Source organism: Notechis scutatus, chromosome 1 (genome assembly GCF_049901735.1).
Source record: "Notechis scutatus isolate UNSWTSFEM ecotype Mainland chromosome 1, rNotScu1.2, whole genome shotgun sequence".
Taxonomy (NCBI): Eukaryota; Metazoa; Chordata; class Lepidosauria; order Squamata; family Elapidae; genus Notechis; species Notechis scutatus.
This window is the reverse complement of record NC_142009.1, coordinates 115,177,933-115,202,396: the sequence shown is the minus strand read 5'-3', so window position 1 is coordinate 115,202,396 and position 24,464 is coordinate 115,177,933. Positions and strand designations below refer to the sequence as shown.

The 24,464-nt window shown below is 37.1% G+C and overlaps 1 protein-coding gene across 4 annotated transcripts; it reads left to right on the top strand.

The window, feature by feature from the left end:
* Nucleotides 1-56: 56 nt before the first annotated feature.
* On the top strand, nucleotides 57-22,309 carry CFAP206 (cilia and flagella associated protein 206). 4 transcript variants are annotated; one of them, XM_087943701.1, is made up of 14 exons: nucleotides 79-195; nucleotides 384-481; nucleotides 1,500-1,608; nucleotides 2,306-2,389; nucleotides 3,756-3,846; nucleotides 5,047-5,235; nucleotides 6,744-6,902; nucleotides 7,468-7,676; nucleotides 7,927-8,046; nucleotides 18,923-19,121; nucleotides 19,801-19,941; nucleotides 20,384-20,577; nucleotides 20,927-21,070; nucleotides 22,024-22,309. In XM_087943701.1, exons 3-14 carry the CDS (start codon nucleotides 1,501-1,503, stop codon nucleotides 22,252-22,254), a joined length of 1,869 nt encoding a protein of 622 aa, XP_087799827.1. In that variant the 5' UTR covers nucleotides 79-195; nucleotides 384-481; nucleotide 1,500; the 3' UTR covers nucleotides 22,255-22,309. The 4 variants fall into 4 exon arrangements, with proteins under 4 accessions (XP_087799832.1, XP_087799827.1, XP_026522293.1 ...); XM_087943706.1 differs by lacking the exon at nucleotides 384-481 and having other exon boundaries at nucleotides 57-195; XM_026666508.2 differs by having other exon boundaries at nucleotides 79-481.
* Nucleotides 22,310-24,464: the final 2,155 nt, after the last annotated feature.

The following is a 24,464-nucleotide window of genomic DNA, read 5'->3' as shown; positions in this document are numbered from 1 at the left end:
GGCCCCGCCTTTCAATCGGTCCGCGGCTCTCTGTTGGCTAGGCGCCTGCGGTCTCCATGGAAACGAAGGACTGCTTGCATGGATCAACGTGCTTCTTGGGGAAAAAGAAGGGAAGGAAAATCGGTCGTGGGGAAAAGGTGGGAGTGGAAAGTAATCCCGTCTAACCTTCCTCTTGGTTTCGTGAGAAGAACCAAGGTAACCTTCGCACAACCTCGGGCCAGTCGTTAGTCGGCTTTCTAGCGCCCCTTGCACCCATTTTAAAGGGACCGAGTGGTTTCTGTGGCACAACCTGTGTGCACCGAGAAAGCATAGGTCTCCTGACGTTACCTGCTCTCTTTTTTTTTTTTTTCCCGTCCCGATCGTGTGTTTTCTGGAAGCAACAGTTGCGGAAAGGAGAAAAGGTGTATATGACCCGAAGCTAGAAGAGCGGTGAGAAGATCTTTTGGAGGTGTTGTGCCTCCTCTGTTTCTGAAGAACTTCTGTAAGTGAATACATGATCCTCAGTTTCCCACCTGTAGATCCATTAACCCTTTCCCACCTATAGATCCACTTTGAATGCTCCATCTCTGATTTTTCAGGTACCTCTGGGAAGTTAACAAAGCTGCTGCATGGCAATGTGTCATGGATTTGGGAAGTGGGCAGTGAGAAGAACTAGGAAGGAGAAAATAAATGTTCTTAATCACATTCACATGGCATGAAATTGGAAGTGCCATGCTGTAAATTTGTGCAGGTTTTTCTGATGACTGAATCAGAAATCTGTCTGAAACCATATGTTTTGGTCTTTTAGCAGTGTTCTGGGTAGGTATTGTAAATGTCCTACACCATACTTTGACTGTATATGAACAGTAAGAATTCATTTTAATTAACGCTTTTGGGGTTGAAAAATAAGTGATCAAATCTGTTAGTCAAAATTAGTTTGACTAATTAACTAGAATTAGTTTTAAAAGCTAGTTAAATGGAGAAAGGGGTATTGGAAGACATGAAATAAGAGTTACTCCAAGAATAGCACTGATGAAGATCACTTCATTACTTACTAAGCATCCCTTCACTTGCTAAGGTTTTTGGCCTTCTGCTGATACTGGCAGCAACACTACTATTGTATATGATGCCAAAAATGTTGAAATTACAATGTATGGATGCAGGTGGTTGATCCATGTTTCTAAGACTTTGGACAGGTAAACTCCTTCTACAGTTGGAAATGTAAAAGACTGAACTGGAAACACGGCCTCTTCCATGGTGCTACAATTCTTAAATTGTCAGAGCATTAAGCCATTGTCTGCTTGGTATGATAAGCTTTATATAACAAACAAGAGCTATTTGGATAAACATTTTGATCAGTTTTCTTGATAGCCATTAATCATGCCAGTCTTTCGGCTAGGATATCCTTGAAAGTTTATAGGTTGGGGGGGCGGGGACTTTAAATATGCAGTATTGTCAATAAAAGCAAGCTTGAAAATAGTAATAGGACAAATGTCCATCTTCCTTTTTTATTGCTGCAGAATGGCTCACTGTCAAGCTGAAAATGTCATCAAGAACATCATCCGTGAAATAGGGCAAGAATGTGCAATGAATGGGCAAAATGTAACAGAAACTCTGGTAGCATTCATGGTAACAGCATCAACAATCAACCTTTTCTATTTAAATTTGGGGTGCTGAGCTATTTTTAACTGGAAGTGCCTACCTGGTTTTTGAGTGGTGTGCTGGGACCATGTGAAAGACATTAAATCACACAACTATTTAAATATATTGGTTTTAAAAAGTTAATATTAGTAGCCTGAATTATTTCACTACAGGACAAAGTCCTCTTCATTAAAGATAATGGACCTTAATCTAATATTGGATCCAATGGAGTTGTTAGGTAGATATTTTTCAATTTCCTATTTAGGGAAGAGACAATGACTGGCTCAAAATCATCTATCTGGCTTTTGTGCCAATGAAAAGAATTCATGGTCTCCCAGCTTCTAACTGAATGTGGCTTTCAGTATGGGGAAGTGGTGACAGCCATTTAAAGTTTTCATCATTGAATGAAGAATAAATCATGACACTTATCTCCTATTGACCAGTGATATAATATAGCTTCATCTTTTTTCTGATGATTCTGTTGATCGAGTGATGAAACTGTCATTTATTAATCTTTGACCAGATTGCAGTTGAAATACAAAACTAATTTACTGGTGTTGGATCTTGTTAATTTAAATGTACGTTTTAAGTGTAAGATTTAAATTAGGCATTGCTAAGTACTCTTTAATCCTAAATAAGCATAAAAGAAACACATTAATCAGGAAGCTTCTTTGTCATTTTATAGGTGAAAGCTGTTGTACTGGATCCAAAAAATGGATTTAATGTGGATAAGACTCTAACAAAGGCTGATGTACAGAAACTTATTCAGGTAAATACCTGCTTTGGAACTTATGCAAAAGGGTTCTATTCAATGTTATATATACAAAAACATATAACCCTTTTTATTCTTGGGAGTGGTACACCAGTATAAAATCATTCTTAAAAAAATAAAAATCATGGGACCTTGAATTTATGCAAGTTTGGATGTGAGATTCCAGACCCTGTCATCATTCTATGATTGCTCTTGTCCCTTTACAAGTCCTTCATCCCATAGAGATTACTGCATTCCCACTTGCAGGAGTAGTATCAGCTGTGATTGCCTAAGTTGTAGTCAGAAGCTTCAGAGGAAAGGGGACAGTCCCAACCAGAAGCCCCATATAGTTGTAGTGGTGAGCTGTGAGTGGGTCTGCAGGTAGCATTAACATCCAGGGGCAAGATCAAGGGAACCCTTGACAGATTGTGCAAGAGCTGCCCAAAAGAGGAAGCCAGTTTGAGCTATGTGGACAAGTGGCCAACATCCTTCATGATCAACCAAGCAAGTTGCTCTGAAGAAAAGAAGCTTATAAATAAGACTTATGTTGCCTCATGATTGAACAGGCCCAGCAACATCTGTCACAACTAAGCTAAGAGAAGGAAAAGCAAATATTTGCAGACGACTTCTATGAAAGAAAAAGGGAGGAGTTCACCGTTGCAGTATTATTTAAATATCTTCTAAAAATAATTTGATATCAATCAATTATTAGATTATTTTCTAACTGTACGTTGGAATTATCCCCACTGTTCCTCAAGATCAACTCTGTGTGTAAAAATATAATGAAAATGTGGTTAACATGTTACATTCAATGTTTTCCGCCGCAACACTTTGAAATTAAAAATCATTCTCATACAAATTGATTTCTAGAAATAATTAGATGAATCCTACTTGGGCCTTTTTGAGATGTGTGGGAAATCCAAAGAATGAAGACATAAATTTCCAAATTGAGTAAAATTGTTTTAAGGCAGATGGAACTTGTCTTGCTAGAGATTTCAGTGTGTTGAAAGACATAAAAGTTACATAAGTTTTTCCTTATAATCCTAATCTGCTTTAGTAAAAAGAAGGAGCTGATACTTAATAATAACAGTACTACTAATAAAGTACAATAATACAGTTTTTATTATTTTGCTTTTATGAGATTGTCAGAGATTGTCAGAGATGTCCCATACTGTTGTACTCATAAACTAGGTTGTTTTTTTTTACCAGAATATTACATGGGTAGCGTGCAGATATATATGAGATTTGCCTTATATTTCCATTGGAATGATAATGTTTGATTCTAAATTTTGAGCCAAGAGATTAATAAATGTTGCTAGAAATACTGTTTTCATCATTTGCAAGATAGCTTGAAACAACTTATTTCAGCAGTTTCTCTTTTCAGCTTTGCGTCTATAGACTTCTTGATGTTAAAAATCCATCCCTGAACACAATTAAGATGCAAGTTTATTTTGATATGAACTATACAAATCGAGGTAAGCACTTTGTGGTAAAGTTATATATGGTGAATATATTACTCTGGTAATGCATTCTCATTCATGCTTACATTTGGTCAAAATTTAGATTTTAATGGGGCTTCTTGCCTAGTAAAACATCCATTCTTGTTTATTCAGATATTTATCATTTATAATATTAATATCGAGAGTACTTACTTTTACTCTCGTTATTACATTGTTTATGTAATAAACAATCACACACAAATGAAAGCAAGGAAGTTATACATGAAACTTCTTCAAATATTACCAACCTGTACTTTGCCGAGCATTAATAGTCTTGAAATTAATAGTCTTGAAATCCTGAAAACATTATACAGGTAAAGGTATCCTTGCTGGTTTTACTCCACTAGTCACAGTCAATTTTATGGGCCAGTGCTCATCTCTGTTTTGTTAAGCCACCGAGTCAATGCTGTCCAAAGACGTTTGTGGCCAGCATGACATCATGCTGCAGTGCAAAGCATTTGGCGAAACAGGGAACGCTATTACCTTCCCACAGAAGTGGTATCTATGTATCTACCTACATTTGCATGCTTTCAAACTGCTAGATTGGTAGGAGCTGAGGCAGGTGCATGAAGCTTACTCTGTCACATAGTGGTAAGATTTAAACCAAGGGTCTTCAAACTTGGCAAGTTTAAGACTTTTGGAGTTCAACTCCCAGAATTCCTGAGCTAACGTGACAGGAGGAGGAATTCTGGGAACTGAAGTCCACAAGTCTTAAAGCTGTCAAGTTTGAAGACCCCTGATTTAAACACTGGAGTATAGACCTTTTCTGATCTTTTTAATCCACTGAGATAGCGCCCCTGAAAAGATATCCTTATCAGATTGATAACACAGATATATTGTATTTCAGTGTAATTACCAATTGTAAAATATAATTCAATCTGTTTTAACTCAGTGAGGAACCCTACTGTGCAATTAGAATAATTTGGTAGGGTTATAGTAGTATGAATGTGTGGGAAGAGTTGAGTATATTAAGACACAGGTACTTTTACATAGCTATACTGTACTGAAAGTCTTTTTTATTTCTCTGCTATAGCCCTTTGCTTTCTCTGTGATTTGAATTGAAAGTCTAACTGCGGGATTAAGCCCAGTGAGAGAAAGTCTCTCTCTGCTAGAATATATTGTGGTACGCTAACCTTGGGAATAGCTTTCATGCAATGGTTTTGTGCTTTTTCTTAGTTGAGTTAATTAAGGAACAGCATCACGTTCTAGACTCAAGGCTTGCTCCTGTATCTAGAGAAATTACCGATAATCGAGCGCGTACCCGAGAAGAATTAGAAAGTGTTTATCGAAAGATTGTCAGCTATGTGCTGCTTCGCTCTGGCCTTGGATCTCCTACAGACATTAAAGTCATTAGAGAGGCAACTGGTTAGTAAAAATGTCCAAATAAGAAAATTATAGCTTGTTAGTAATATTGCATATCGTGATTGGACTACAGTAGTTACTCAAGGATATATTAGAAAAAAATAAATATCACTTTCAATGCTGTCCTTCAGCTTAAGCTGGAAACGTTAAAGGTTCTCTGTCTCTGCCATTAAAGGTTGTCTGTTTCTATGTCCTATCTATCCACACATTCACATCAGAGGTGGTATTCAGCAGGTTCTGACCAGTTCTGGAGAACCGGTAGCAGGAATTTTGAGTAGTTTGGAGAAGCAGAAAATACCACCTCTGACTGGCCCCGCCCCCATCTATTCTCTGCCTCCTGAATCCCAGCTGATTGGCTGGGTCTTCTTTTGTTGCCTGCACAGGAGAACAGAGCTGGAAAGCAGGTTAGTGGGGTGGGGAGGGAATGGGGATTTTGCAGTAACCTTCCCCCTGGAGTGTGGGGTAGGAATGGAGATTTTGCAGTATCCTTCCCCTGCCACGCCCACCAAGCCACACCACGCCCACCAAGCCACTAATATAAAATATTCAGTGTCCAGCAGGAGATATCTATGTTAATTTCTCCCTAGTCAGTCGCTATAAACAAGATTGCTTGAGAACAGCTGGCTAATGCAATAATGGAGAACTAGGCAGACGTCACTTCCCATATTGCTAAACTTACCACGATCAGTTGAATTCACTTCCCATCTTCTTCTACCAATGCTATTATTCCTGGTTCCATTTCCAAAGGGGCTCATAAATGAAGGAACCAGTCAGCAGCCCTAGAAAAAGACTATTCAGGGGCAACACTGTTCAACATCCTGTTTGCTTTCTGCTACAAATTGTTCACTGGGCACTGCATAGCACTGCCTGCTACACAGCTGAGAATTCCCTAAGAGCTTTCTGGAAACTTGGGTTTTTTAGGCGATGTGGAACAGATCACTCAAATCGGTTCTCCTGTCCCATGGAGATCCTGGGTGGCTAACAATTGGCATGAGATTTGGTCATGACAAAACTCTTCCATGGATCATGTAACCTCTATTCTGAAACAAACATGACATGCATGGTCCCCTATATGTGTTGAACCTATGACTATTTGAAACAAGTCTATGGTTGCCATATAGAGCACATAAATTCCTGGGCATTGTTGGAACAGGCAGAAGTTGTCCATCACTAAGCCAGAACCCATTTTCAGGAGCTCCAGAAAGGATTTTTTCTGGACTGTAGGACAATTGAAATTCCAACAAGTCTCCAAGCTTGTCTTTACATTTGCACAATTAAATAATGACTACTGATTTTTTTTTTATGAAGCTCCACATGTTAAATATCTAAAATCTTAAAATCTAAACAGAAATTTGCAATAGCAGAACTAAAAAATGAGCAAGAATTATATTCTACGCTAGGCGTACGGTAGGGATTAGAGATGGTCTGCTTCCATACAGGCATTACTGTTCTCCCTTGGAAGTCAGTGTTTTTTCATGATCTGACTCTTTGCATATTTAATATTTTACCAGCTGCCCTGCAGAGTGTATTTCCTCAAACAGAGCTTGCAGCTTTCCTCTCTCTCAGTAAAAAAGAGAAAGAACAGCAATTGAAAGAACTCACCATGATTGTCACAGGAATCCGATTGTTCAACAAGGACTGTGGGAAAGGTGGCGAAGGCATTGACGACTGTAAGTGAATACATATCTACTAATGAAGGTGCAGAACATATAGACTTATCCTATTTTTGAACATATCAGAAATGTTCAGAGCTGCTTGGAATTGTTTAAGAACTTCAAGAGAGTTGCTTGAGATGAAAGTTACCTTTAATTCCTCCCACCCCAAAATGATAAGTTATTTTTCTCCGAATATCCTCCAGAACAATCTGATCATAGTTTTTTCCAAAGATAGAAAATTAGATAGAATATTCCTTATTTGTGCCTAATTGATTTAAAGCACAATCCAAGGAGATCTGTGGATATACATGAAGTCCTTATGCACATTCACCAATGGGTGATGTTTCCTTTCTTATTTAACCTTTTGTGTTCGATATAGATATTATTGGAGAATCTCGGTTTCTGGGGACACTTTCTGAAGCATGTAGGTGGCTATAGAGGAAGGACTTCTCAAAAGCCCAAGTGTACAGTTAAGGGATGGAGAATGCTCTTTGAGTAATAATTTAGACCTGGAAGTGTGAGGAAAATGTATTTTGCTAATTAAAGAAATGGAACTTTGAGATGAATTGTGTGTCAACAGTGCCAGCGATTCTGAATGAAGCTATCCCAGCAGCCAGCCATCATATAGACATTGAACTGCATGCTTCCCAACAGCTAGCCTACCGATACACGGCCTTGATTGAAATGATGCACCAGGATAAAAACGCTGACATAGAACTGAGGCAGACAATGTTGAAAGAAGCCCTCTACAATGTCAGACAACACGAAGCTTTCCTCTGCATTATACTGGTGAGATTCCATTGTGTGTTGCAAACGTTCAATATAGCTAAAACTCTCTTAGTGAAAGGTGGGCAAAATTTGAGTGATGGCAAATCACTTTTAGCTGAAATAAGAATATACAATGTTCTCATGTTCTCATTCTTTGAAAAGTGAAATGGTCCAATCTTCAAAGTATTGTTTTTGTTTATTAAGCAACTCGATACAACTTTTATAATTTCCTACAAACGTTATATCTGCCACCTCTAACATATATTTTCAGTCTGATGTGATCACATGCGCACAAGAAGTTGAAATGATGCAAAAGGAATTTGCAGCCGAGATGGAACAGGTCAACAACATTGTTAAGTCAAAAACGGCAGTGCCCACATCTCTTGTTTATGTGAGTTTCTGAATTTCAAGAATGTTCTGAAATTATAAGCTTTTATTTACCAGTTGATAGATTTACCCAATCAGTCTGGCAGGGTTTTTGAGTGACACGCAACTTTACTTTGATTACAGCCTATATTTAAAAGTTAATTAAAAGCAGAAAAATAATATCCAAAAGAAGCAGTGTTTGATTTTCTGCTGAATCTCATTTTAGGAATATCTCTCCCAAATATCTAGCAGTAGACACAGCCAGGATACCAAGTCTCCACTTGCCTTTGTGATGCTTTCCCATGTTCGAAAAATCCTGATAAAATCACTCGCCGTGCTCATCACTTGACTGCACTGTGGTTGTCAGGAAAAAGATCCAAGAGAGAGTCTGAGAAATGAACTTTCAATGACATGTTACATTGCATAACTTGGCACGACATCAAGAAATCACTCACTGTTTTGCAATAGCTTTCTGCCTTATAATGTTCCTAAAAGTTTATACAGGTGCTGTGGAATAATTACCATGAAGCATTTCCAATCTCCCTTAGCACTTCATCAATCACTTCATCCAATTTGTCATGTTTTATCTTTTTTTTTTTTTTTAATCCAAGGAGCTACAGAAATATCTTCCTTAAATTTAACATCCCTAAACCTGGGAAATGTATTCCTCTAGCAACTGAATCCAATTGCAATTTTATTCACTGCTTTTATTGAGCCCAAAATTGATGTGAAAAGGAGAGAAGAAAACTAAATGTCACATTTTCTGGAGACCTTGGTACAGTCACCTCCTTGTTATGTGGGACCGGTCCTCATTCCAGATGGTTAAGTGGTATTTCACAGCATGCTTTCTTTTAGAAGTGGATTGCTATTGTGCTTTTTAGGCAGAGATATATTTGGGGTGGGGTGGAGGGCGATGGGCTTCCTACAGTCATAGAAACAGAGAACGGCATATGGTGTGAATCTTCTAATCATTGTGTTAAAAATCTTAACACATATTATACAACAAATGTGAGGGCCCCAATTCCCCAGTTCTTATGTTGGTTATCCACTTTACAACCAAAATAATGTTCATTGCATTTTTTGGACAAGTTTTGTTTCGGAAATTTAAATGCAAATTCATCACACATATCACAGGATGAATTACACTGTTTTGTGGCATTGTAAATAAGCGCAACATTATTACAACCAAATATTTAATTTGAGTACAGAGAATGTACATAACATGCTTCCATTGTGAGCTCTGTACCAGACTGATAAGGAATTGTTCTGCAGGCATTTAAACATGTCTAAACACAACTCAACCTGCACAGTGTTGTTACAAATTGTTACAAATACGCTAACATAGCTAAAATATAGTACTATAATATTACTAAATAAACTTACTAACCTGTATCTCTGCTTCCCTTTTTATCGAGGTTTTTGAGTCAACTGTCTTCTCACACTTGTTCCTTTGTCTTCCAGTGGTCTTGTTTGTCCAATTAAGATTTGGGGCAGGTCATTCAACTTGGGTAATGCTGTCAAGAGTACTGAATCTGGGGGTCAAACCCCAACATCTTAAATTGATGTTTGTCTTTTTGGACCCAGTGTTTAATACTTTTGATTAACAGACATTGCTGTCTAGGGTACAGGCCCTGAACATCATTGGCTAAGCATTGCATTAGTTCAAGTTTTCTTTGTTTTCTTTTGCAATTGAGATATCCCTTGAGGATTAGTTCCAACTCCTATTTTGTAATCCTTTGTGCTCTTATTTATTTAATTTCAGTTTCTATAGTCATCGACTCCTGTATTACTGGTTGGCTAGCTGTAGTTAAAAACAATACAAGCAATCCTCAATTTATGTGGGAATTGGAATTGAATCCCATGGTCATTAGGCAAGGCCACTGGCCCAGTCTCAAAGACAACACAAAGAAATCCAGTCAAGTCCTATCCTTTATTTGCTTACATCTAATGGACAGTATCTTGCCAGACTAAAGCTTTAACATTCTAACATACTAGATCAGAGATGGTACTCAGCAAGTTCTGACCAGTTCTGGAGAACCGGTAGCAGAAATGTTGAGTAGTTTGGAGAACTGGCAAATAGCACCTCTGACTGGCCCTGCCCCCATCTATTCTCTGCCTCCTGAGTCCCAGCTGATTGGGTGGGTCTTCTTTTGTTGCCTGCACAGGAGAATGGAGCTGAAAGCAGGTTAGTGGGATGAGGAGGGAATGGGGATTTTGCAGTATCCTTCCCCTGCCACACCCACCAAGCCATGCCACGCCCACAAAATGGTAGTAAAATTTTTTTGAATCCCACCACTGTACTAGATATATCTTTTCTGCAGTTTCAATATCTTGCCATGTGATAAGCTGATTTTAAACCCTTTTAAGATGCATATAGCAAGGGCACAGATATTCACTTGATGATTGTTGAATCCAATGGATTTGATAGAAAAGCTGTAGCTTTATTGATGCAGGCTCTGGTTGTTTCTCAGTTAGATTATTGCAATTGTCTCTTGGCAAATCTTCTCTCTGTTTCCTGATCCTAATCCAGAACTGAGTCATTTGGCCTGTTCTACACCTTCCAACTTCAGCTCATATTTTGTTAACCTGTAGGGTTCTTCCCAGCATCCTGTTCAGACCATATGAAATGTGTTTAGAGCCCGCTGGCACAAACTCCCAGTATCACTCCATTCTTAATTCTGTTCATTTATCACATACCCTGGCCAGAGTCTTCTTATTGTTCCTCATTACAGGATCATGATCTCCAAGCTTTCAAGGACTTCATCTTGTTTTATCAAGTAGAATTTTTCCCAGAACTGTCACTTGCCATTACATTTGCATCATACCTGCTCTATGTTTAATTTGCCAACCAAAGAATACTTGCTCAATGTGACATGCACACTATATGTGGCAAAAAATGCATCAACTACTTTGTTTAACTTTTAAAGCACCTGCAGGAGATCTGAACACAGCTGTGATGACCCGGGGCGTGGCACAAAGGCAACACAGTCACATAAATAAGAAGAGTCCCTTTAATACCTCCAACTTGCCCCCAATGTCCAGGTGACCTTCGGCTGGAGAAAAAGAACAGTTTTTAAGTGGAGGAAATTCAGTCCAAAAACAAAGTACATACAAGCTGTAAATAAAAATCCTCACAAACCATGCTGCAGCAATTAACTTGACAGGGCAGGAGAAGGAAATCTGTGTGTGTTTTGCTGAAAGCCCAGCAAAACACACACAGTTGGGAAGACATCAGGAACCCAGATAAGCCTCCACGATACCAGACAATTCATGATTTGCTCCCAACAACTTTGTTGTGCGCATCTTCCCTTTTTAAACACTGTGTTCCCAGCTGCAGCTAATGAAGGGAATCAGGGCCCTTTCCTCCCCCGTAAGTCATGCAACTCACGTTGCTCCCTTCTCCGTTCCTCTCTGCCTTGCTCTACCTCTCCCTGCTCTGCCCAGGCAGACTTTGCTCTTCCCCGGTTTCTTCCACAGCCAATGGAGCCTCACTCACACTCCCTGTCAGCTGCTTGGCCTCCCCCTCAGAATCAGATTCTGATAGGGGCATGACAACAGCATTTCTGACAGTATATCTGGATTAGCTTTAAAGGTACCTCCCCAATCCATACACAGGTAGGCCTTGACTTAAAACCATTCGCTTAGTGACCACTCGAAGTTACAGCAGCACTGAAAAAGGTGATCTATGACCATTTTTCATACTTACGACTATTGAAGCTTTCCTGCGGTCACACATTATCAAAATTCAGAGGCTTGGCACCTGGCATATATTTGTGACAGTTGCAGTGTCCCAGGGTTATGTGATCACCTTTTGTGAACTTCTGACAAGCAAAGTCAGTGGGGGAAGCCAGATTCACTTAGCAACCATGCTACTGACTTAACAACCCTGGCAAGAAAAACCATAACATGGCACAGAAATCACTTAATAACTAACTAACTGTCTTGCTTAGCAATAAAGACTTTGGGCTCAATTGTGGTTGTAAGTCAAAGATTACCTATAGACACATCCACGGAGAAGGCGGAGCTTCGTCGCTGCAATACAGCTGCGATCTCGGGGTTCTGAGATCGCAGCTGATATCTTCGCCCCTGGTCGGTTCTAACGGACCTAAACTGTCCCGTAGAGACGGTGATAGTAAGGGGCGCGTTCTGTTGATCCCAGGGACATCGCAAGTCCCTGGTGGATCGAGGAGAAGCCCTTATACCATTGGCGGAGAGGCAGCCATCAAAGCTGCGGAAGCTGGGACAGCTCCGGAAGGAAGAGACAGAAAGAAAGTGTATCGGCTGATGAGGACTTTTTTTTTTTTTTAATACTTGGGACTTAAGGACACTCTAGAGTGAGAAGAAATCTGTAAAATTTTTGACAAAATCTGATTTAGCGGCGATTCTTTAAAGAATGTCAAAGTGAGGCTTGGCTTTTTACTTTTACTTTTTTTTTCTTCATTGAACTTCTATCGTGATCTAGTTAATCAGACTGGTTTTTTCTTTTATATTTACTTGCTCTTTTTTCTCCTTTTTGACTGTTTATATTTTTTAAAATAGAGGCTCCCTTTAGTATCTTTTTTAAAATATATATAAATATACATACATACATACATACATACATACATACATACATATATAGGCTTTTTCAGGGGGGAAAGAAGGGGGAGTGGATTTAAGAAACTTTATAACACTGCCAACTAGAGGCTGAAAATACTTTATTTGAAGTTGAGAGCTGGGAAAAGAAAATTCTTCTCAAGGCTACTGGAAATGATAAGATAGAGGGAAGAACACTGGAGGATGTTTATACAGGTGCTCTTTGGGACTTCTATTATCAATTGAATATTTGAAGCTTGGCTTTGAAATTTGTGTAGAAGCCAAATAAGAGCCTTGGATAAATAAAAGGCAGTGTGTGCTTTTTTTTTTTTAATCTTCTATTAATTGTTCTATCCCCTCCCTCCAACCCCATAGTATTTTGTAATATTGGTATACTTATTTTTTTATTTTACCTTATTTTTATTTTTAAAGGGGAAGCCTCAGAATATTTGTTTTTCGCTTTTTTTTTATTGGGATGTTTGCCTATCTATCTCTATTTTTGGCTTATTTTTATGGCTATTTTCCATTTTTTGAGGTCTTTCAATTGGATTAAGGTGGGAAGAACCTGAAGAACTCCTTTTTTTCCTTTTTATTTGCTTATTATTTTTTAATATTGTTGGGCTTTATTTTGTCTTTTTATCTCTTTATTTTTAATTTTTTACTTTTGAATTATAATTGAGTATTTCACAATTGCATTAAGGTCTTGAAGAACCTGAAGAATTTCCTTTTTTAAAATTTTTTGGCCTTTTTACTTTTTATTGGCTTTTTTTTTTGTCTGTGTGTTTTCCTTTTTCCTAACTGGATTATAATTGGTTACCTTATTAATTGGATTAAAAGAGCCGGAAGACTCTGAGCTATGGAAATGAGTAAGAAAATTTTACCTTCGGGCATCTCAACTTCTGCTCCTGTCTCCCCATCATCTGGAGGACGACTTCCAACAATGGCGAAGCAAGATAAAGCACAAGTGGATTTAACGATGGTTTAGCAAGGAATACAAGAACTTAAAATGAGTATTAAACAAAGAATGGAGAGTATTGACCAAAGAATTGGGAAGATTGATGAAAAATTTGAAAATGTTCAACAAATGATGGTGAAACATGATGAGAGAATCCAAAAAATAGAAGAGAAAGATAAGCAAAGAGATGACACAATTGGAAATATTGATAGCAGATTAACAACGGTTGAACAAGAAAAAAGTGGGATGTTGAAGTGGGAGATGGACAGGTCAGAATTTTATCTTAGATTCCAAAATATCGAGGAAGAAAAAGGACAAAATTTGGCTGCAGTAATGATTGAAATTTTGGCTGGAGCCCTGGAAATAACAGAGGAAAAGATGATGGATGGAGTAGATGAGATATATCGGGTCTTCACAAGATATGCGATAAGGAACCAATTACCAAGAGAGGTCCATGTTAGATTCACCAAAAAAACTATTAAAACTCAAATATTACAAGTGGCAAGAGAGAAGGTGTTGAAATACAAAGACAAAGAGATTGTGGTCTTAAAACAAGTACCTAGAAAAGTGAGAGAGATCAGAAGAGAATATCGATTTTTGACCAAAATGCTATTGAAAAAAGAGGTGAACTAAAGATGGCTGATTCCAGAAGGATTAATGTTTACATGGCAAGAACAGAGACACAGAATTGATTCAATTGAGAAAGCAGAAATATTCTACAAGGAATTTTTCGAAAGAAGAGAAATGGAGATAGAAAAAGAGAATATATTAACTGAATTTGAAGAGGACCAAATGGGAATGGGAAAAGAGGAAGGCGCAATAGGTGGACAAGTGGAGACCAAAGAACAACGTGAAGTAAGATCCACGAGAGCTGTTAGACCTAAATATAAAGCATAACCATGGAGGAAAAAAAACTGATTTCCATGAATATAAATGGACTGAATTCAGCTATCAAAAGAAGAAATTTTTTTCACAAACTAGAGAAGCTAAAATTTGATATAATTTGTTTACAAGAACTACACATTAAAAAACAACACGAACAACTACTGGTACGATCAAAATTAGGGAAAATATTTACTTCTCTGACTCACTGTAAGAAAAGAGGAGTGGCTTTGTACATTAAAGAAACCATTCCAGCAAAACTGATTTATACTGATGAAGACGGAAGAGTATTAATGGTTGAAATAGTCGATAATATTACAAAAACACTCTTGGTTGCAATTTATGCCCCGAATGATAAACAAGAAGAATTCTATAAAAAATTACACATGAAAATAATTGGACTGGACTATGCTAATATACTTATGATGGGAGATTTCAATGAAATTGTAGACAATAAACTGGACTATACAGCAAAAGCAACACGACAAAATAGGAAGACCCTCCCTAAATCCTTTTTTAAAATGACAGATGAATTAAATTTAAAAGATATATGGAGAGAAAGAAATGCTAAAATTCAACAATATACTTTTTACTCAAATAGACATTTATCATGGTCCAGAATAGATATGATTTGGACATCAACAGAATTATTATCCAATATTCAAGAAATAAATATTGAAACAAGTACATGGGCAGACCACAATCCAATGATAATTAAATGGAAAGGACAAAAAAGAAGATCTAGATGGACATTAAATAATACTATTTTAAAGGAAAAAAACTTTACACAATGGATGGAAAAAGAATTGGCCTTCTTCTTTAATGAAAACAAAAAAGAAGATACTTCAATACAGAATGTTTGGGATACAATGAAGGCATACGCAAGAGGATTAATAATAGACTATTCAAAGAAAAAGAACATTAGGAAGAGGCAAATGATCAAAGCTCTAGAAGATGACCATAAAAAACTGGAAAAAGAATTACAGAAAACGCCACAGAAAAAACATATTAAACTTAAAATGGACATAATTAAACATAAAATGGATCAAGTAGAGAAAGAAGAACTGGCATAAAAAATTAGAAGTGCTTATCAGAACTATTTTGAAGATGCAAATAGGCCAGGTAGATGGTTAGCATATAAATTGAGAAAAGAGAAAGAATCAAGGAAAATATTACAGTTAATAAATGATCAAGGTCAAATTTGTTATGGTAATAAGGAGAAAAAGGCAATCATCCAAGACTTTTATAAAAGGACAATTATATAAACAGGAGGATCTTGATGAGGAAAAAATTAAACAGTATTTACAAAATGCTAACCTACCTAAGATACCTGATGAAACTGGGAAAATGTTAGAAAGTGCTATAACAATGATGGAACTTACCGAAGCACTCAACAGACAGAACAATGGAAAAGCACCTGGACCAGATGGTCTCCCGGCAGAATTTTATAAAACTTTACAAGAATCGTTGAGCACTTCACTGTTAGAAGTCGTGAATGAAGTTATGATAAATAAGAAAATACCTAAAACATGGTCAGAAGCTTATATTACACTTATCCCAAAAGAAGGGGTTGACCCATTACAAATTAAGAACTATAGACCTATTTCCTTATTGAATGCAGACTATAAAATCTTTGCTTCAATCTTGGCAGAAAGGCTTAAAAAATACTTAAACAACTTTATTCACTCTGATCAGAATGGATTTTTACCAAAGAGACAAATTAAAGACAATATGAGGGTAATCCTGGACACATTGGAATATTACGAGGCACACCCTGAAAAACAAATGGCTTTGATATTCTTAGATGCCCAAAAGGCATTTGATAATGTGAATTGGAGATTTATGTTATTATTATTGGAACAGATGGGCTTTGGTAGAAAATTTATCCAAGCAATAGAAGCCATATATTATAAGCAAACGGCAAAAGTAATGATAGACGGAGAATTTACAGACTTTATTAATATTAAAAAAGGTACAAGACAAGGATGCCCATTATCTCCTTTGTTATTTGTATTGACCTTGGAAGTGTTAAATAGAAATATCAGAGAGGATACAAACATAAAAGGAATGAAAGTTAAAAAGGAGGAATTTAAATTACAAGCCTTTGCGGACGACTTGGTCTTTATTTTGGAAGACCCTCTAGAGACAGCCTTAAAATTATTGGAAAAGATAGAGATGTATGGTGAGATGGCTGGCTTGAAAATAAATAAAGATAAAACAAAGATTTTGACAAAGAACATGTTATTAAGACAAAGAGAAGAGCTGGCAGACCTATTGAAAATTCAAGTCACGAACAAAGTTAAATATTTGGGGATATATTTGACGTCAAGATGTACTACACTGAAAGAGAATAACTATATTAAACTTAAACAGCAGATAGCATCTGATCTGAAAAAATGGGAAAACCTACAATTGTCATTGATAGGTAGAATTTCAACAATTAAGATGAATATTTTACCCAGAATTTTATATTTTTTCCAAACAATACCAGTTAAATAGAACTAAATAAAATTGTGTTGAAGTATATATGGCAAGGTAAGAAAGCGAGAATAAAATTAAAACTCTTACAGGATGCTAGAATTAGAGGAGGCTTTGGCCTTCCTAATTGGGAGTTGTACTATCAAGCTGCAAATTTAATGTGGGCTAAAGAATGGATAACGTTAAGAAAGACTAGATTGTTGGCATTAGAAGGACATGATTTATTATTGGGTTGGCATGCTTTTCTATGCTATAAGGGAACTAAAACACAGGGTTACTTTAGAAGGCATTTATATGGGAATCGTTATGGTTGAATTGGGAGAAAATTAAGAAACAATGTTATTTGAAAATCCCAGTTTGGTTATCAACTATTGAAGCTTTTTCTTATCCTATAATTTATAAGAAGGAACAAACAGTTAGATATGGGGAAATATTGGATGAAAAGGGTGAACTTAAAACGATGCAAAATTTAGAAGAACAAGGTATAAAGATGAATTGGTTTTCATATGCGCAAATACATTCAAGGTATCTTAAAGATTCTAAAATGGAAGGATTTTATGATAAATTGACTGATTTAGATAGGATTTTGACAGGTACTGATGAAAAAGTGATCAAAAAATTATATAGTTATTTGTTGGAAATTAAATTAGAGGAAGAACAAGTTAAAGAAACAATGATTGCTTGGGAGAAGAATTTTGGATATGGGATTGATTTAGAGAAATGGCAAAAATTGTGGTCTCAAAATTATAAAATGACAATGTCAACAGCATATAAAGAAAATTTGTATAAGATGTTTTACAGGTGGCACTTTCCCCCGACAAGAATAGCAAGAATGTTCAAGAACAAATCTGAAAAGTGCTGGAAATGTCATTAGATTCCTGATTCATATTACCATATGTGGTGGACTTGTGAGGAGGCCAGGAAATACTGGACTAGAATTCGCATATGGTTGGAAAAAATGACAAAGAAACATATAGATTTGAAACCAGAGATTTTTTTATTGGGAATCTTACCTGGTACATATAATAAAAACTTAAAGTATTTGATTGTAAATGTATTAACAGCGGCTAGGATTGTATTTGCTAAAAATTGGAAGAGTGAGAAAATACCATTAGAGGAAGAAATTATTAAGAAAATATTGGAATGTGCTGAAATGAGTAGATTGACATTTGAAATTAGAGAACAAGAAGATAAACAATTTTATGAAGTTTGGGATCTTTTTTATCAATGGTTAGATAATATAATATAATAATAGAATAGTTAGAAATTTAGGAAATAACGAATATACATTTTTTCTTGGTCTTGATAACATTTTTAGAATATTTATTAAGATAGATTTGGTATGATTTTATGATCTGTTATAAAATAAAGTAACTAAATTACAGTTATCTCGCTTAAGTATGAATTAGTAAAATTATAGTCAAATGATTGTTTAATAATGATATTAGGATATATAATTGTTGATTGATAATATGAGTTATTATGTAATATAATTATTATGATGACTATGAAATGGATGCACAAAAAGGAGTGGTAAAGCAACCGATACACTGTCTGTAAATATATGAATGATGATGTTTTTTATGTTATGTTTTATGTTTTATGTGTTTTTGTTTGTCGTTAAAATCAATAAAATTTTACTAAAAAAAAAAAAAAGACACATCCACAAACGCACCGCTTATATACATTTTTGATGGACATACCTTATAATATACAAGGTGCGTACCAGTGGTAGGATTCAATTTTTTTTACTACCGGTTCTGTGGGTGTGGCTTGGTGGGTGTGGCAGGGGAAGGATACTGTAAAATCTCCAGTCAGAGGTGGTATTTGCCTGTTCTCTGAACTACTCAAAATTTCCGCTACTGGTTCTCCAGAACTGATCAGAACCTGCTGAATACCACCTCTGGTGCGTACAAAATAGGTTCTGCATACTTTTGACAAATGTACAATACAGTTTCGCAGCCATAATAGAAACATATTTTTAGATGTATATATATATTTTTCCTTCTAGCCTATATTTATTGGACTTTCTAACCTTTGGACCAGTTTTCAAGATGAAATATTGGTGCTCAGTTTCCTCAATAATTTGACCGTCAGTCTCCAGCAGTTCTTAGAATCCCACACATTAATCTTTCCCGAAGAGTTGATAGTGCCTCTTCTTGAAGGCCTTGTTATCAAAACTGATGAAGAAAGGTTATTTAAAAATGCTGGTAAGTAGAAGGAGTAAATAAAAAATGGAAGCTGCTATATATTCTTTGCAATTGTGAAGTTTGGGGGTGGGGGAACAAAGTAGCAGTCCCCATGTCTTTAAACCATATAATATCAAGAATCTCTTGTATCTTTAATTTTGTAGACAAAATAACATGTTTTGCATTCATACTTTTCTTATACTATATTGATATTTTAAGGAAATATTGACAACATAGTTCCATGGCTTAAGTTGGAATTGGTTCAGGATAGAAAAAAATTATAGTGAACTTTTTATCCCTCAGGGAGAAGGCAGCGTGATGTTAAGCATGAAAAATGAGCATGAAATAGAAAAATGTATTTAGCTTCTAATCTAAAACAAATGCTGCATTCTGGAACTTCTGGAACAAACACAAAGTGTTCTGGATGATGCAGGATCCAATTGCAACATTATCCTGGGACATGTATACAACTATTCAAAATTTCCGCTACCGGTTCTCCAGAACTGGTCAGAACCTGCTGAATATCTAGTTTGTGCCCAAACTACTGCAAGCTAGCTGTTCCGCACATGTAATGATTCATGTATGATCTCTTTTGAAGACATTGATGAGAACATCCCGGGGAATACTACAGGCCCTGGCCTTAGGTGTCCTGTACTGGCTAAGGCTTTAATTTGTATTCTTCTCAATTTATTCGTTTTAGATGACAAAGTAAATCCTGCTGATTTTGTCAAAGAAGAATGGTTCTTTCCAGAAAGTACAATTAATTTTAGTCAACTGCTGCTTCAGTATCATGGTTTTTGTGCATACACTTTTGCTGTTAAGGATGGCCTTCTTATCCCAGGTAATTATAGATAATTCTTGCTTTAAATATATTTAAATATCATAAAAATATGATATATTTAAAGATCAGATATATATTTAAATATATTTAAAGATCAGATCATATGAAATGGTTATAAATGGAAGACAGTGTTATTTAGGACACTTCTCAGATTCATGAGCATGATATGAATGTAGCATGATAATGGCTTCCTGATGCTATTTGCTGTGCAGCCACACTATATTAGTGTCTCTCTATCTCCCTCTTTTCTCCTCTTCTCTCCCCCTTTTCTTTTAAGAACACAGCTGAAAAACAGGGAGCGGGAGAGGATAACACAATGTAAAAATTGGGCTTAGCTTTTTTAAAAAAGAATCTGTATATTGCATGTTTTCTTCATTCAAAAGTTAAGAAAATTATGTTTAGATATATGTATAGTGAATGTTTTGTGCTTTTCATTTTTTAGGAAATCCTTCCATTGGAGTCTTGAAACATAAGGAGAGATATTATTCTTTTAATTCTAAGGAAGCTGCATATACTTTTGCCAAGTGTCCAGATAAATATATTAAGATGGTAGCAGAAAAAGCAAAGGAATGTGCAGAGCTTATTCAGCTGCTTGAGCTTCACCATCAGTTTGAATACTTGGCTCCTTATTCTCAGGTGCTCCATTATATTCTTCAATGATTGCTTTAAAGAGGCACTGCTGGAAAACACCTGTTCTAGGAAGCTGACTAGAATATCTCTCAAAGCAAAGGTGGAACTTGGTGCAGTGGTGATGTCTGCACTGTTGGTAGTGAGTTTAGCTCTGCAGACTTCCCAATTTGAAATACGCTAAGCAATCGGTAACTGATATTCTTCTTAGGCATGCTTAATGAGAAGAAAGCAGTGAGCCATACTACTTAAAACCTTTTTCTTAAAAAATTCAGATTGAGTTTCTGTGATATTGGTCCAAAAATTAAGGAAAGGGGATGAGAATAACATTTTGTTTTTATTTGTGCCGTTGTTCCAGTTTAGAACTAAAGACAAACATTTACAGCAGCCAATCTCAAAATGTGACACCAGTACTCAGACTGATACCCACATTTTGCCACCAACAATTGTGAAGAATTATGAGTGGAATGAATGGGAGTTGAGGAGAAAAGCCATCAAACTGGTCTGTATCCTAGCCTGATAATTGAACTAAAAGGGCTGGAATTTTTGTCCCACAATCTCAGTTAATTACTGGAATTCCCAATTTTCCAGTTGAACAAAATATCTAGTTTTGGTAAGATCTGAGATTATGAGACAAAATATTCAGATTATTAAAGCTGGGGCGATGGTTGATTATTTGCAAGAAATGTGAACTACGAAGATTGAGAATAATCATTTATACAGTATGCAGAATAGACTTTTTATTTATACCCCATGTTTGAATATTCTTTGCAACTATGTGAAGCTCTGAAAGTTTTAAGTTTGAAATGTTAATTAATTTAACAGTGTTTGAGCTCCAGTTTAAAACAATTTTCTACAAGTTTTCCATAAGATCTGCTCTTGTTTGCTCTTACACTATTTTAATTTTTAAGTGTTTTTAAAAAGTAAACTTTCTTTTGAATTTTTGTAATGGAAAGCCAGGATATATATTTAATAAATTATCATGGCATAAATTGCCCTTGTTCTTTTTAACATGTAAGAAGAAAGCTATGCTAATTCAAAATGGTACAGTACACTTATAAGCCAATGGATTCTCCAGAATGAAGTTAATCTTTATTTTTAAACCAGAAACTAGAGAAGATTGAGTGAGGCTCTTGAATCTATATTTACTCGTAGATAATCGTTCAGCTGGAAATTTAATTCATAGAAGTTTAACTGAATTAAACAGATGCCTGTTCTGCCTTTGCCCTCTCTATTACAAGAGAAAAGTCTAGACTGTGCCAATTTTAAAACAGATAGAAATCTTCTCAAAATGATTATTTCCTATTAACAATCTAGTTGACCTAGATTCATAGTTATAGTTTCATATATATTAGCTTTCAATTACTGGCATTCCAGCATTAAAACATATGCAGTGAATCCATATAATTTCAAGAGTGTGATTTTGCTTAGTTGCATATATTTTTCTGTATTCAGGCCAACTTGCGCCAAAAGCTAACTCATTCAATGCAAACTAACCTCAGCCATATGAGACGGGACAACTGCAGCCAAGTATACTTGTTAAAGGATTCTAGCTCACAAACTAAGCGAGAGAACAGTAGCAATGTACCGAAGCCACAGATTTTCCTAGCTGGTCTTCGTGGAGGAACACCCCCAACTACTCGTATGACCAAAGTGAATTTAACTAGAGCAGTTGATGAAACATAATGTTGTTGTTTAACTGAGAAAAAAATCAATAAATTAAAATGTTTAAAAATATAAATGAGCGTCCCATTTTTTTTGTTGGAAGGTTGGAAATACATTTCATTAATAGGAGGGGGGGCTCCAAATATCAATAATAAGCTGCAGTATATTCATGGCCAGACCTGTCCCTCTATGATGCCCTGTATTAAACAATAACTTAATTTTATCAAATATAAATTAAGATACACTGCATCTCATCGACTGCACTTCAGTTTCTTATTACTGATATTTATTTCTTGCATTTTCAGATTGCTTATTCTCTTAGTCATGACTAAAGTCTGGAATGACTAAATGCCGAAGGCGCATGGAATGCTGTTACCTTCCCACCAAAGTGGCCCCTATTTTTCTACTTGCATTTTTACATGCTTTCAAACTGCTAGGTTGGCAGAAGCTGGGACAAGTAATGGGAGCTCACTCCGTTACGTGGTGCTAGGAATTCGAACTGCCAAACTGCTGACCTTTCTGATCGACAAGCTCAGCATCTTAGCCATTGAGCCACCACGTCCCTATAGGCCTGCCTTAGAGCCTCAGAACCCCACAGTGACTTTATATGTATATATGGTTGGTCATATTAAATCTCAACCTCAACAACCAATATTCCTATACACAGACATTGTGGGGCAGGAAAGGCATGTTTATTAATGTAACAGTAAATGGGAAAAAAAATGCTACCAGCACATGCATTGCTTAGAGCAGGGTCCCCACCTTCCAGGGCCGTTTCGCACAACCTTCGGACCGGGGGCAGTTTGGTGGTTGCGGGCTACCTGACGGACATCGAGTTGTTACCTGCGGAACCCGCCAGCCCACCAAGTTCAGGGCCCGCCCTGCCTCCTCAGCCCCACCCGGTGCCCCCCCCTCAGGCGCCCTCCCCCCCCACCACCCAGGCCCGGGCCCCCCGCCCCCGCGCCTTTCCCCCCCCCCCCCCGCCCCAGCCCCGCTGCGTGGCGCCCCTGAAAGAGGCGAATAGTTATTCTCAGCGGCGCTCCCAAACCCAGAGCGGCGCGATGCCTGATGGCGCGGCGGGCGGGGGCGGGGGGGGTGACCCGCCCCCAACAGGAAGCCACCCCCCCCGCTTCTTTGACAGCCTGGGCTGGTGGGCAGCGAGGAACGACTGGCGGGAGGAAACCGAGCTGCTGAGCCAGAGAGCAGGACAGGCTTTGGTTGCTTCCTCCCTCCCCTTCTCTCATTTGTGTCCTTGATCCCGATCCCAGCAGCATTCACCGAAGGCGAAGAAAGCCGCCATTTTTAAATTTTTTTCTTTGCGGCCCGGTACAGAGTACTCCACGGACCGGTCCCGGTCAGCGGACCGGTGGTTGAGGACCCCTGGCTTAGAGGACATCACTTTTACACTGGGAAATAGAAAAAAGAAAACAAGAGAACAAGGCAGTGACAAACTACTTACACATTGTTGCCAAGAAAACTATGAACGGGTTGACATAATTACTAGGACCTGAATTTGAAGGACTTTACCATGAGGATACAGTCTAAGTGACTGGAGTGGGCAGGCAAGAGTTAAAAACCAAAAACTAATTTTAGTATAACAAAAACCAAACCAATGTCTGAGGTGTAAATAATCCAAGATGAATGACTCACACTCCAGGAAAGGTCATGCCATCACAGTATACATCTGCCTAAAAGTGCTCCAGAACACTATTTCTTAAACTTTTCCCTCTCAAGACCACCTCCCACTTTTAAAAAGAGCTTTTGCTTATATGAATTAGATTTATTGATATTAACCATATTAAAAATTAAAATTGATGCATTTGCAAAAAAAATTATTGATCCATGTAAAATTAACTACTTTATCCATTGGATACTAACATATTTTTCATGAAAAACCTTGTAATTTTAACATAATAAAGAGTGTTGTTTTACGTTTTTGCAAATATCTTCAATATTTGGCTAATAATTTTGATTTAGATTGTCTCTGGCGATCCTCAGGCTACACTTTAACAAATATTGTTCTAGAAATTGCTTCTTTTCATTGGGAGAAATCCTGGCTGTAAAAGATGGCATTGGACAGTGATACTACTGTCCGTTCCAAAAAAAGACACAAGAAGAGATCAGACCTTAGGTGCGCTCTACTAGCTCAGGGTTTCTCAAACTTGTCAACCTTAATACATGGGCCCAAAGGTGCTTTCCCCCCCAAAAAGATAACTGGACCTTCTTGTTTT

Coding starts and splice junctions, on each gene's coding strand:
- CFAP206 (XM_087943706.1), top strand. CDS start 1,501: ATGGCTCACTGTCAAGCTGAAAATGTCATCAAGAACATCATCCGTGAA. Junction 3,847..5,046: donor TATGAACTATACAAATCGAG/GTAAGCACTTTG, acceptor GCTTTTTCTTAG/TTGAGTTAATTAAGGAACAG. Junction 19,942..20,383: donor GGATGGCCTTCTTATCCCAG/GTAATTATAGAT, acceptor TTCATTTTTTAG/GAAATCCTTCCATTGGAGTC.